Raw genomic sequence first — 13,651 nt, 5'->3', positions numbered from 1 at the left:
ATTGCTAAGTAATCTAAAGAATGCTAATCCCAAAATGGCAGCAGAATTTGTACAGTTCATTGAGATCCTCGTCATGGAGTAAAGACCAAAGAGACCCTATAACAAGAGTTCAACGACAGGTGTATTCTAAAGATCTGCTATAAGAGCCTGTTCTTGCGTGTGTGCAAAGGTGTGAACAATAAGCCGAATAGCGGGAAGGAAGACCCTACAAAGGGAGCAGCTAAGAGAGCTAAGTGCAAGTCTGGGACTTAAGCTCGAGCTTCCTTCTCTCTTTAAGTAGCTGCATACCATAGTTCCCTCATAGTTTTCCTGCTTGCTTTGCTTGATAAGGAACAGGCAGTGCTTAGAGCTAGGTTGTTTAGGTTAGTTCAATCTTGCGTTCAAGTCATCGAGCGTGATCCCTCTTCCACCTCCGTGATCAGTAGAAACCCAAATCCTTAGCTAGTTCCTGTCCAGTAAAGTCTCACCTAACACATCAGTCATTAGGGTTTAGTACGCTGCTGATAACTAGGGCTAAGGTTAGCTTTGATTGGGCTAGTTACTTAGCATCCAGCCACCGGTTTGTTTTACGGTGGTAAGGATATGGAGGAGATCAGGAGTGATGACATGGAGAAGCAAGATGAAGTTATGTTACCTGGCTTCAGGTTTCATCCAACTGATGAAGAGCTCGTCAGGTTCTACCTCAAGAGGAAAATCCAGCAGAAGTCTCTTCCGATTGAGCTTATCAGGCAGCTAGACATCTACAAGTTTGATCCATGGGATCTCCCAAGTAAGCTTCTATAAACCCCTTGTGAACTATCTTTTGCTTCTCTGCACAGACCAATAAAGAGCTATGAAGCCTTTCTATTCTGCAATAAGAACATTACTTGCTCATATATCTTCTCTCCGCATGACCGGGATGAAGCATACATGCTCCATCTTGTTGGTACTTTGTAATTGAGTACATATTTTCTTTTCCCACTGGTTTAACAAGAGAAAACTCTGACAATATTACATGCATATTTTGGTTAGTTGTCTATTTGAGGTTGTGCTACTGCATAGGGTTTTTTCCACCTCTTTTCTAGTGTCCACGAGTAGACAGCACCCATATATATATGATGAAGCCAAAGAAATTTTAGGGTTAAACCTGGGGAAAAGGCTTACCCGTGTAATTATCAGGATTGGAATAGCTACTAACTACAGTAAATAACTGCATGCACCTTGACCCATATGATGTTGAGAAACTTGGCACATGATATCCCATCTTCGAGTTTACATGATCCTACTACTGTAGGTGCTTACTGAATATGTCTTCTAGTGGTTCATCATGTTAAGGCTGAATAGTTGATTTATAAGTTTCAAAGTTGGTTTCTCCATGGTTAATAAGTCCTGCAGGCATGATTCATGTGTATATCTCACTATTATTTCTTGACCATGATTGCACCAAACAGGACATAGGATTTTTTTTTAGGCTAACTGGCAGGTGTTCTGCCTTTTCATTAAGATTAGGAGAGAAACAGGGTATTACAAGAGGAGCAGGGGGACAGGGCATAGGATTAAGTTAACTGATCTTTGGTTATACACTGAGTTGCTTAATAGACGCCGTGAAACTTCTTTTTGCTCACGCTTACTTACCAAAACTTTTATTTTTCTCAATGAAGAACTAGCAAGCACTGGAGAGAAGGAGTGGTATTTCTACTGCCCAAGGGATAGGAAGTACCGGAACAGCACAAGGCCTAACAGGGTGACCGGAGCAGGCTTCTGGAAGGCGACCGGAACCGACAGACCAATCTACTCCTCCGATGGAAGCAAGTGTATAGGCTTGAAGAAGTCTCTCGTCTTTTACAAGGGTAGAGCAGCCAAAGGTGTCAAAACAGACTGGATGATGCATGAGTTTCGGCTGCCATCACTCACCGACCCTTCATTGCCGCAGAAGAAGCCACTGGAGAAGACCATTCCACCAAATGTAAGCAACTCGCATGCTGCAACTTTGAGAGAAAATAGCTCTGAATTTTTCACTGAACATGTGAACTTGAATGCAACTTATGTAGGATGCCCCCTAAATCTTGAAGAACATTGCTGCTACGTTAAAAATACATGTCTTTCAAACATTACACTAAGATAACTTGCAATATATTTCTTTCGGAAAAATATAAGGACTGCAAAACTGCAAATGCCTGCAGATATATAAATAGCACAATGCAAATGTTCAGAATATAGTGAATTTTATTATGTCAGACATGGATTCGCTTAATCTTTCCTCTCTGTTATAAGTGTAAGATATTGTTTACCTTTCACAAGAAAATCACTAACCGACATATTTTCTTTCCATTTTCTCCTCATGAGCAGGATTCGTGGGCAATCTGCAGGATTTTCAAGAAAACCAACGCCACAGCGCAGAGGGCGCTCTCACACTCATGGGTCTCTCCTCCATTACCCAACACAAATGGGGCCTACATACCTCCCCACTTGCAGACCACACACAGAAGTCGACACACCTCAGAGAACACATCGTCCGCAATGACCAACATCATCTCCTCCAACATCCAGTTCAGCAGCAGTGGCTATTTTCCATCGATAATTTCCTCCTGTCAGAGCACTCTCAACATCATTGACAGCATAAGCAGGCCAGCTACATCCATAGTTCTCCCACCATCAGATGCAGAGCACCAGGCCATGAGTATCCTGTCGGCAATTCCGCTTGATCTTCCGGCTGGGATGGACATTGCATCGATGGTTATGAACGCGTCACCCATCACATTCTCCAACATGGACAGATCAGCCCCCATGAACATTGAGTTTGCGCAGCCGCAACAATGCAACAACAACAACATGATCAGCAGATGCGTGGTCGACCTGCCTGATATCGGCAACAACGTCGGCGGAGCTCCACGGTCCATGAATTTCCCATTCAACAACCTGCAAGGGCCGCTTTCTGATGACTGGAGAGCGACCGTGCCTTGGGACTCGCTCCCTTGCACCACCGAGGCCTCGACGAATTACCAGCCGACCAAATGCTACACTTAGTTTGTACTCTGTAGCAATGTAGATTTGATTTTAGAGTGCAGTAGAGAGCAGTACCTACCTCCATCTGCTAGTATTACTGTTAGCATGAAGAGGTATTAGAGTTTCGTTCTGTTAACAGTGAAGCTAACAGAACTAATGTGTGCTACAATGTAATAGGATGAATTCGTGCAACTAATCACCCTTCTGTGCAACGTAGGAGCTGTTGTAGGTTGTAGCCGTGCCCTGTGTAAACATAGCTCAGCTCCAATTTTGTCCATAGTTGCATGTACTGCAGAGTTGTGCTATGTATGGTTTCTGAATGAACTGCCTAATCTGATCGTCTTCGCTTCTTTTTCCCCCAGTTTTGAGATAAATGGAGGGTTGTCGGTGCACGTACCTTTGTGTAAAAGGATCACTGGTATAGGAAGAAACAGCTCGCTTAGTCCGCTTCCCTGACAACAAGGTCGTCCGTCGTGCGCCCAGTAGGACTTGGCTTTGAACCGGCGGCGAATCGTACGGACTGGTCAGTCCACGAAGCCTCCCGCGTTGCGCATCGGCGCCAGGCAGTCTCGGTGGGGTATTTCGCCGAACGAGCGGTGCGCGTTCCCCAGGCACGACTTTGTGGCCTGCTATGTACTTATGCAGGGAAGTTCGCGGAATGGCGGCCGCACCTGTCACTTGCTCGCATTGAATCTGCGGTCTCGACGGAGTACACGAGAGTTTTTGACGTTTGCGGCGGCCGGCAGATGATGGAAGAGCGGTTGCCGCTGCCGGCCCTGCTGCTAGAGGCTGCGGACATTTTGACGTTTCAGATTAGCACCAGGCCGTTCTCAAAAACAAAAGGATTAGCACCAGGCCGCCAGGAATTTACGGCTTACTTTGGTTCAGATAATGGTCCGAAGTCTACTACAGGCCGGCTTTAGACCCATGCGAGAATGATCGACCTAGTCACGAATCTGCAATGCTAAAAAAATCACGAATCTGCCAAAGTGCTAGCCCTGCCCATCAAACGCGAGCATGAATCTGATAAAATTCGTGATTTGGAAAAAGTTCATGCAGGTAGTGATTTGAAAATCACTATTCCACCTTTTAGGTATCATGAAAAGTGATCCCTGTGAAGATCGTGCATTTCAGTTCATGATATAATATAACTAAATTGGATAGACCTTTCACCTGTTTAGCTAAGAAAGAATAGATACAGAGATGAATAATACTAGATTGATATGAAGATCATGAGCTGCCCATAATGAAATCGCCAGTAGTCGTGAATATCTCCTTCTCTAATCCAAGATTGGAGAAAGAAGATCTAAGCAAATCTTTTAAAAATATCATGAGTTTGAAAAAAATTACAAATTTTAAAACAATTCAAAAAAAAGTTTACAAATTTTAAAAAGTTAGTAAATTTGAAAAAGTTCATAAATTTTAAATAGGTTCCGAAATATTAAAAAGTCATTAATTTGAAAAGGTTCAAAGATTAGAGCAAAAACAAAATTTAAAAAGTTATCAAATTTTAAAAAACATTCACACATTTAAAAAAAACATTTTTGTCAGTTTCGTCATTAGTTGTGTCATACTACTTAATTTTGCTACTAAAATCTCAACTACTAAAAAATGCCACTCAGCATTGGTATCGTCTGGTCAAATTAATGATCCATGTGAAGATCATGCATTTCAGTTCATGATATAATATAACTACCACCTTTAGGTATCGTGAAAAGTGATCCCTATGAAGATCGTGCATTTCAGTTCATGACATAATCTATCTATCTATCTATCTATCTATCTATCTATCTATCTATCTATCTACTATTTACTACCCCTATAAAAGCACGAGAGGGCGGAGAACCAATACATCTCAGCCGTCTAATGGAGAGATCCGACGATCAAAATCATCTCAATGTTTAATGTTTAGCATCAACCACGCTGTTAGTGTATGGTTAAGCCACTAAACTTTCCTCCACGCAGCAACTCACGCCCTCCGCTTAATCCTCCTCTGCCCCGCTGCATCCGACGCGCCCAGCCGCTCCTGCCCCTCCGCCCCCACTCCTGGCTCCGCGCTCGGTCGCCCCTGCTCCCCGTCCGCCCTTGCTCCTCTACCACAGCCAACACTCCTCCATCAGTGCCCGCCACGCCCGGCCTCCCCCGACATCCGCGCCCGCCCGGCCGCCCCTGCTCCCCCGCCAGTGCCCGTTCCAGACGCCACCTTGCGCGCCCCCGCGCCCGGCCGCCCCCAGCGCGCGTTCGCTCCACGCCTACCCGCGCACGTCGCCGACGGCCCTCCATGCCTCCCACGACATGCTCATGGAGCTCTTTCTGCAACAAATCCCTCACCAATTGGAGCGCCAAGGAAGCCCATATCCTTTCTCGTAAGTAATCATCATCAATAAAGAGCGACCCGCAAAAAAATCATCAATAAGGAGCGAGTATTAATGCTCAATTATGTGCTTGTACTGATTTCTTCACTTCCCCATGGATTTACCTTCACACAGATGAATAATCATCATCCACCTGCATCTCCATTATGATCAGAAGAATGTTCTCCATTTAAGGACCTGACAATCACGCCTAATCATGGGAATGCAAATGCCCTAGGTGAAAATCTGCGAGAACAACTGAATTGGGGTCAAAATTGGGATGCCCAAGTGTCTGATGAGAAGATAATGGAATACAACAGGAAGCGACCTACAACCCTCTCCATTGCCCAAAGTAATCTAAGCTAGAGGAATTCTTATTAATGCTGATGACGTTCTACGGCAACACGAGGACGCTGGACAGGTGGTGGCACGTCATGGGTCTCGGCTACAACCAGCACGTCAGGCCCGAGTGAAAGATCGTGGATGTCGCCTAGAGGGGGGGGGGGTGAATAGGCGTTTTAAAATAATTACGGTTTAGGCTTGAACAAATGCGGAATAAACCTAGCGGTTAATTTTTCAAGCACAAAACCTACAACAACTAGGCTCACCTATATGCACCAACAACTTATGCTAAGCAAGATAAACTACTAGGTGATAGCAAGATATATGACAAGAAACAATATGGCTATCACAAAGTAAAGTGCATAAGTAAAGAGCTCGGGTAAGAGATAACCGAGGCACGCGAAGACGATGATGTATCCCGAAGTTCACACCCTTGTGGATGCTAATTTCCGTTTGAAGCGGTGTGGAGGCACAATGCTCCCCAAGAAGCCACTAGGGCCACCGTAATCTCCTCACGCCCTCGCACAATGCAAGATGCCGTGATTCCACTAAGGGACCCTTGAGGGCGGTCACCAAACCCGTACAAATGGCAACCCTTGGGGGCGGTCACCGAACCCGTACACTCTGGCAACCCTTGGGGGCGGTCACCGGTACCCGTCAAATTGCTCAGGGCGATCTCCACAACCTAATTGGAGACCCCGACGCTTGCCCGGAGCTTTACACCACAATGATTGAGCTCCGAACAACACCAACCGTCTAGGGCGCCAAGGCACCCAAGAGGAACAAGCTCTAGGGTGCCCAAACACCCAAGAGTAATAAGCTTCTCAAACTTCACTTCCACGTATCACCGTGGAGAACTCAAACCGATGCACCAAATGCAATGGCAAGGGCACACGGAGTGCACAAGTCCTTCTCTCTCAAATCCCACCGGAGCAACTAATGCTAGGGAGGAAAATGAGAGGAAGAACAAGAAGGAGAACACCAAGAACTCCAAGATCTAGATCCAAGGGGTTCCCCTCACATAGAGGAAAAAGTGATTGGTGGAAATGTAGATCTAGATCTCCTCTCTCTTTTCCCTCAAAAACTAGCAAGAATCCATGGAGGGATGAGAGTTAGCAAGCTCAAAGAAGGTCAACAATGGGGGCAAAAACGAGCTCAAGAGATAGGGTTCATTGGGGAAGAAGACCCCCTTTTATAGGAGGGGGGAAATCCAACCGTTATGTGCTCAGCCCGCACACGAGCGATACTACCGCTCCTGGTCCCGGTACAACCGGGACTCATAGTATACGTGCAGAACCATACCAGGCGGTACAACCGGGCGACCAGGCGGTAGCACCGGTTGAGAAGAACAACCGGAGCAACCGCCCAGCCACCGCTCAACCACCGCATAGGAACAGAAGGGAGTCACCCCTGAGTGCGGTAGTCGAGCGGTACCGGGCCGGTGCAACCGCATGGCCTTGAGCGCTCGGGCGGCTAACTCCTGAGCGGTAGAACCGCTCCAGACACCGGTGGTACCGGTACGACCGGACCAACCGGGCCACCACCGCCCGAGTACCGCATGAAAACAGAGGCCTGACTGGTACTTGGGCGGTGCCTGGCCGGAACAACCGCCCAAGTCTTTGCTGAGCAAGATGGCGGTACCACCGCCCGGAAGCAGCGGTACAACGGTTGAGAGCTTCAAGCGGTACTACCGCTGGGGCTCGTGGTACTACCGCTGGGACCAGACAAAAACCACTTCCAAGAAAACAAGAACTGCCATAACTTCTGCATATGAGCTCCGAATTGAGCAAACTCAAGCTTGTTGGAAACAAGACGACGAGTAGCATCAAAACAGCGACTGGTAATAGTAAGAAGAGGAAGGGGAGGTATGCCTAACAAAAAGAGGAGTGAAACCTCCAACCGAGAAGAATCGGCAAAACCTCCAACATCGAAAACATCATAGAAGATGCATGCGAACTCCGTTTTCGATGAACTCAAGCTTGTCATCAAGATGACCATAAGCTCTAAGACTCACAAAGAGAACCAAACAAGAACCAAGAAAGATGATGTAAGGATGCAATGGTTTGAGCTCTCTACGAACGATACGATCAAGCTACTCATCGAGAGCCCCCCTTGATAGTACGACAATCGATCCTATAACCCGGTCTCCCAACTACCATCATGAGACCGGTAAAATAGAAAACCTATCAAGGGCAAACCTTTGCCTTGCACATGGTCCACTTGAGCTAGATGATGACAAGCTTGACTCCCTCAAGTTGGACCACCTTTCTTGATTGTGTTGACTCGATGAAGACTAGTTGATTGCTCCCCCATACTCCACTATGGGTGAGCCACTCTTCCGCACATCTCCACAAGTCCATTATCACCACAAAGGACGGCAAGCTTCAAGCATTTGATCTCTTCATGATGCTCCACTTGAACTTGCACACCGCAACCTAACCCCACAAAGACCTCTCACGAAGACCATGGGTTAGTACACAAAGCGTAATTGACAATTATTACCATAGCATGGGATCACTTGATCCCTCTCGGTACATCTTCTGCGCTTTGTGAGTTGATCAACTTGATTCACTCTTGACTTAGTCTTGATCAACCTTGAACCTTTCCAATTCTCTTCATTTGAATGATGTCTTGAAGGTAGACATGAATGATCACACAATCTTCTTCTTCAAGACATGCTTGTAATAAGCTCAACTCTCACATGACCAATCTTTGGATAATTCCTTGAATAACACCTTGGTCAACACAAACTCTCCTTGAAATCAACACATGCACTCCAAGAAAATCCGATGGACAAAACCTTCAAATATAACTCAAGGAAACCATTAGTCCATAGAGATTGTCATCAATTACCAAAACCAAACATGGCGGCACCGCATGTTCTTTCACCGAGGACATCCGGGGAGCCGCGGTGATACACTTCAACGGCAACTTGAAGCCATGGCTCGACGTCGCCTTCAACCAGTACAAGCATCTCTGGACAAAGTACGTGGACACCGACATGGAGTTCCTCACGCTTTGCAATTTTGGGCTCTGAATTCTGGAGAGTCCAGACGTACTGTAGCTCTGAACAGAGTTTTGGTTTCACCGTTTTTTCTTGGTAAATATAGGGGTCAGCGATTTGCCAACTTTTGGCACTTTCAACCTAAAGATGACATGTCTAGATGTTCCAACATTAATCAAACTCGACAGAGAGGACGCTGAAGTGTGCGATTCAAACTTGCTAGGCAGGATAAGCATCTGGCAAATGTTGTGAGTTTTTCTTTTTTTGTTAAACACAGGCAAAAGATTGGCCTCATCGGTTAATTAAGTAGAAAACAAACCCAGTTGATTAATGAAAAATCAAGTGAATACTGATACAAACTAATAATATATGGACTACTCACAGAGCATGCAACTCCATACACGAACAATCAGCCCGACAATCATATCCAACAAGCAACGACCACCAACCACCTCGGTCGAAGACCGCGGACAACGCAAAATCCACGGAGACAAACCAGACCATAAGGATAACCGAAGAGACTGACGGCCATCCATCAAGCAGTTGCAGACTTCTTTCCTGTGGTGCCATTCTTCTTTCGTTTGCTCCCGAGAGGCTCCTCCACAATCGTCTTGCCAGATCCAGGGCTAGGCGCCTTCAAATGTGCGAGCAAGGTGCGAAGCTCTATCTGGAAGAGAATCCCATCAACCTTGTCACACATACATGCCACCTGCCGATGTTCACGTGCGAGTGGGTGACCGCAACGTCGGAACCTCCATGGTCCACAAAGGCGAGCGGCTGGCTAGGCTCCAATGATCAGGCGCAAACATACCGTCCACCTCAAGATCAACAACCACAAGTAGCACTGACACCATGGACTCAGACACATGACAAAGGTGAATCTTGTCCCTCACATGAGGTTGCCGGCGAGTCCACCTTCATATGCACCATAGACAGAGGCGAGTCAGGTCTCATGAAGGAAATATGCCCTAGAGGCAATAATAAAGTTGTTATTTATATTTTCTTATATCATGATAAATGTTTATTATTCATGTTAGAATTGTATTAACCGGAAACTTAGTACATGTGTGAATACATAGACAAAACAGAGTGTCCCTAGTATGCCTCTACTTGACTAGTTCGTTAATCAAAGATGTTAAGTTTCCCGACCATAGACATGTATCGTCATTTGATGAACGAAATCACATCATTAGAAAATGATGTGATGGACAAGACCCATCCGTTATTTGATGCCTTCAACCAGTACAAGCATCTCTAGACAAAGTACGTCGACACCGACATGGAGTTCCTCACGCTTTGCAATTTCGGGCTCTAGATTCTGGAGACCTCTCAATAGAGTTTTGGTTTCACCGTTTCTTCTTGCTGGGATTTCCACACAGTTGGGGAAACCCTATTTGCTGCATATAGTGGCAAAAAGTCAGAGCTTCGCACGAACGCCGACACATTTTTGTTTCTTTTCAGTGTTCTATTTCTGTTTTCTTTCTCTGTTCTTTTCTCTTCTCCCTTTTCCCTTCAAATTTAGTTTTCCTTTTTCCTTTTTTGTAAATACAATATTTTATAAAACAAATTATACCTTTTTTCATAATTTCAATTTTTGTACATATTTTCAAAAAATATTAAGAATTAAAAAATTTATCTCCGTTTTGAAAAATATCCAGAACTTTAATTCTTCATTCTCGTTCCCAAAAAAATAAAATTCAAAAACTATTCCCAATTTTTCAAAAAATATTTGGGTTTCGCTAAGTTATTAGAGATTTCTAAAAAATGCATTTATTATTTTTCAATTGCAGAAATATCTTTGTTTTAGTGAAATTTTCAAAAAGTAAAAATATTGTTTATGTTTAAAATTTTTTTTTCTAAAATTGCCCTGAATGTTCAAATCATGTTCCCATTTCCAATCAAGAGGACAGGGGCAACCTTTGGAAAATCCTGCCCACACAGCCACACTGTTAGGCAAATTTTGAACATGCACGCACCACTAGCCAAAGCTAGTGCGACCAAACCAGAGCCACTACCACTTCCAAAAAAAAAACCAGAGTCACTAGCATTAGCGCATTAGTTTATCTTTAGTCCACTGAATACACTGGTTTATGTTCAGTAACGCAACTGAAGTTCTGAACCAAGCTCGCTGACAATGGGCTCGGATATCTGCCATGTCAGTTGGGCAATGGAGGCCGTCGCCGTCCGGCGACCGGGGCCTCACCACTCCGCTCACTGATCATCATCATCCTCCAAAGAGTCAAAGTGCCACCCCACCGGGCACACTGACAAAAATCCGGTCGCGGGACACCACAAGGAGTTGAACCCAACCAAACCCTCTAAACAAAAGCCCACCGGCGACGGCGTAGGGGAAACAGCGCGCGCGAAACGATCTCCTCGTCCACTCTCCGTTGCTCAGCGGCGTCCTTCTACTAGGCGCAGCTAGGAGATGGCCGGCGGCCGATCGCACGCGCCGCGCCGCGCGGCGTTCGCGGCGCTGGTCACGCTCCTCTTCCTCGCCTGCGTCGTCTTCTTCTTGTCCGCGACCACCATCACCACGGCGGTCCCCAACTCCCCGGCCTGGCGCCTGGCGGCCGTCCGCCGGCACGCGGAGGACCACGCGGCCGTGCTGGCGGCGTACGCGGCCCACGCGCGCCGCCTCAGCTCCGACTCCGCGTCCCAGACGGAGTCCTTCCTGTCCACCTCCTCGCGCCTCTCCGCGCTCTCCTCCCGCCTCTCCGTCTCCACGGTGGCGCTGCTGGAGAAGGAGGCCCGCGGGCACGTGAAGCGCGCGCGCGCCCTCGCCGCGGGCGCCAAGGAGGCGTTCGACACGCAGTCCAAGATCCTGAAGCTCTCCGACACCGTCTTCGCCGTCGGGCAGCAGCTCCTCCGCGCCCGCCGCGACGGCCAGCTCAACTCGCGCATCGCCGCGGTCTCCACGCCCAAGTCCCTCCACTGCCTCGCCATGCGGCTCATGGAGTCCCTCCTCGCCAACGCGTCCGCCGTCCCCGACGCCGACCCCGCCATCCCGCCGCCGGAGCTCACCGACCCGTCGCTGTACCACTACGCCATCTTCTCCGACAACATCCTCGCGGTGTCCGTCGTGGTGGCCTCCGCCGCGCGCGCCGCGACCGAGCCCTCGCGCCACGTCTTCCACGTGGTCACCGCGCCCATGTACCTCCCGGCCTTCCGCGTCTGGTTCGCGCGCAGGCCGCCGCCGCTGGGCGCGCACGTGCAGCTCCTCGCGGCCTCCGACTTCCCATTCCTCAACGCCTCCTACTCGCCCGTGCTGAGGCAGATCGAGGCCGGGAACAGGGACGTGGCGCTGCGGGAGCTCGACTACCTGCGGTTCTACCTCCCCGAGATGTTCCCGGCGCTGCAGCGGGTGGTGCTCCTGGAGGACGACGTGGTGGTGCAGAGGGACCTGGCCGAGCTGTGGCGCGTCGACCTGGGCGGCCAAGTGAACGGCGCACTGGACACCTGCTTCGGCGGGTTCCGGCGGTACGGCAAGTACCTCAACTTCTCGGAGGCCGCCGTGCGGGAGCGGTTCAGCCCCAGCGCGTGCGCCTGGTCCTACGGCGTCAACGTGTTCGACCTCCAGGCGTGGCGCCGCGACCAGTGCACCGACCAGTTCCACCAGCTCATGGACATGGTGAGCTTGCCCACGCCTGAAACACGAACGATTTTGAGCTAGCTAGCTTGACGACGTGCTCTCCATTGTCTGTTTTGTTGCCATGGCAGAACGAGAACGGGACGTTGTGGGACGCGGCCTCCGTGCTGCCGGCGGGGCTGATGACGTTCTACGGCAAAACGAGGCCGCTGGACAGGTGGTGGCACGTCATGGGTCTCGGCTACAACCCGCACGTCAGGCCCGAAGACATCCGGGGAGCCGCGGTGATACACTTCAACGGCAACTTGAAGCCATGGCTCGACGTCGCCTTCAACCAGTACAAGCATCTCTGGACAAAGTACGTCGACACCGACATGGAGTTCCTCACGCTTTGCAACTTCGGGCTCTGAATTCTGGACAGTCAGACGTAGCTCTGAACAGAGTTTTGGTTTCACCGTTTTTTCTTGGTATATATAGGGGTCAGCGATTGGCACTTCCAACCTAAAGATTAAATCATGAGCACCCCGGTGTCAAACCAGACAATTGGATCGTACTTCTAACGTGCTTTAACATTTTCGACTCCATGCAATACATGAGCGTGAGACATGAATATAACACTATAGGTGGAATAGAATGTGATGATAGATCAATAAGGAGAAGTCAAGAGGAAGAAAGTCTCACATCAACTCGGCGGATCGCCGGACTATGGAGATGCCCATCAATCGATATCAATGTGAGGAGTAGGGATTGCCATGCAACAGATGCACTAAGAGCTATAAGTGTATGAAAACTCAACGAAAACTAAGTGGGTGTGCATCCAACTTGCTTGCTAATGAAGACCTCGGGCATTTGAGGAAGCCCATCATAGATGAAGAAAATATGCCCTATAGGCAATAATAAAGTTGTTATTTTTGTTGGAAATATGTCCTAGAGGCAATAATAAAAGTTATTGATTATCTCCTTGTTCATAATTATGTTTATGTTTCATGCTATAACTGTTGTGGTTCTTGAGTCTATAATAACCACGAGGCTCGGAGGAAGACTCATATGCACGTGTGGAATAATAGACGGTAAAATGTATTCCTAGTCTGGCCTCTATGACTAGCTCAAGTGTTGCATGATGGTTCTGTTTTCCTAATCATGGGCATGTCTATGCCAGCAACTTTGAGGGCACAATGTTAGAAGAACATTTGTGTTGAATCAACCCGGATTGATGTTTTGCTATGAGATACATCCATCACAAGTTTTATGGTTAATAACACAAAGATGGTTAATGCTTGCATAATTCCTTAGACCATGAGAGTATTGTTGGGGAACGTAGTAATTTCAAAAAAACTCCTACGCACACGCAGGATCATGGTGATGCATAGCAACGAG

General features: G+C 47.7%; 2 protein-coding genes across 2 annotated transcripts; both read left to right on the top strand.

Annotated features, from left to right (window-relative positions):
* Positions 1-208: 208 nt before the first annotated feature.
* LOC119319656 (putative NAC domain-containing protein 94) lies at positions 209-3,128 on the top strand. The gene is made up of 3 exons (XM_037594101.1): positions 209-769; positions 1,641-1,945; positions 2,329-3,128. Exons 1-3 carry the CDS (start codon positions 583-585, stop codon positions 3,004-3,006), a joined length of 1,170 nt encoding a protein of 389 aa, XP_037449998.1. The 5' UTR covers positions 209-582; the 3' UTR covers positions 3,007-3,128.
* A 7,883-nt stretch (positions 3,129-11,011) lies between these two features.
* Positions 11,012-13,023, top strand: LOC119317862 (probable galacturonosyltransferase 9). The gene is made up of 2 exons (XM_037592361.1): positions 11,012-12,316; positions 12,406-13,023. Exons 1-2 carry the CDS (start codon positions 11,114-11,116, stop codon positions 12,682-12,684), a joined length of 1,482 nt encoding a protein of 493 aa, XP_037448258.1. The 5' UTR covers positions 11,012-11,113; the 3' UTR covers positions 12,685-13,023.
* Positions 13,024-13,651: the final 628 nt, after the last annotated feature.

This window comes from Triticum dicoccoides, chromosome 6A (assembly GCF_002162155.2).
Source record: "Triticum dicoccoides isolate Atlit2015 ecotype Zavitan chromosome 6A, WEW_v2.0, whole genome shotgun sequence".
Classification (NCBI taxonomy): Eukaryota; Viridiplantae; Streptophyta; class Magnoliopsida; order Poales; family Poaceae; genus Triticum; species Triticum dicoccoides.
This window is presented reverse-complemented; position numbering and strand designations above follow the sequence as displayed.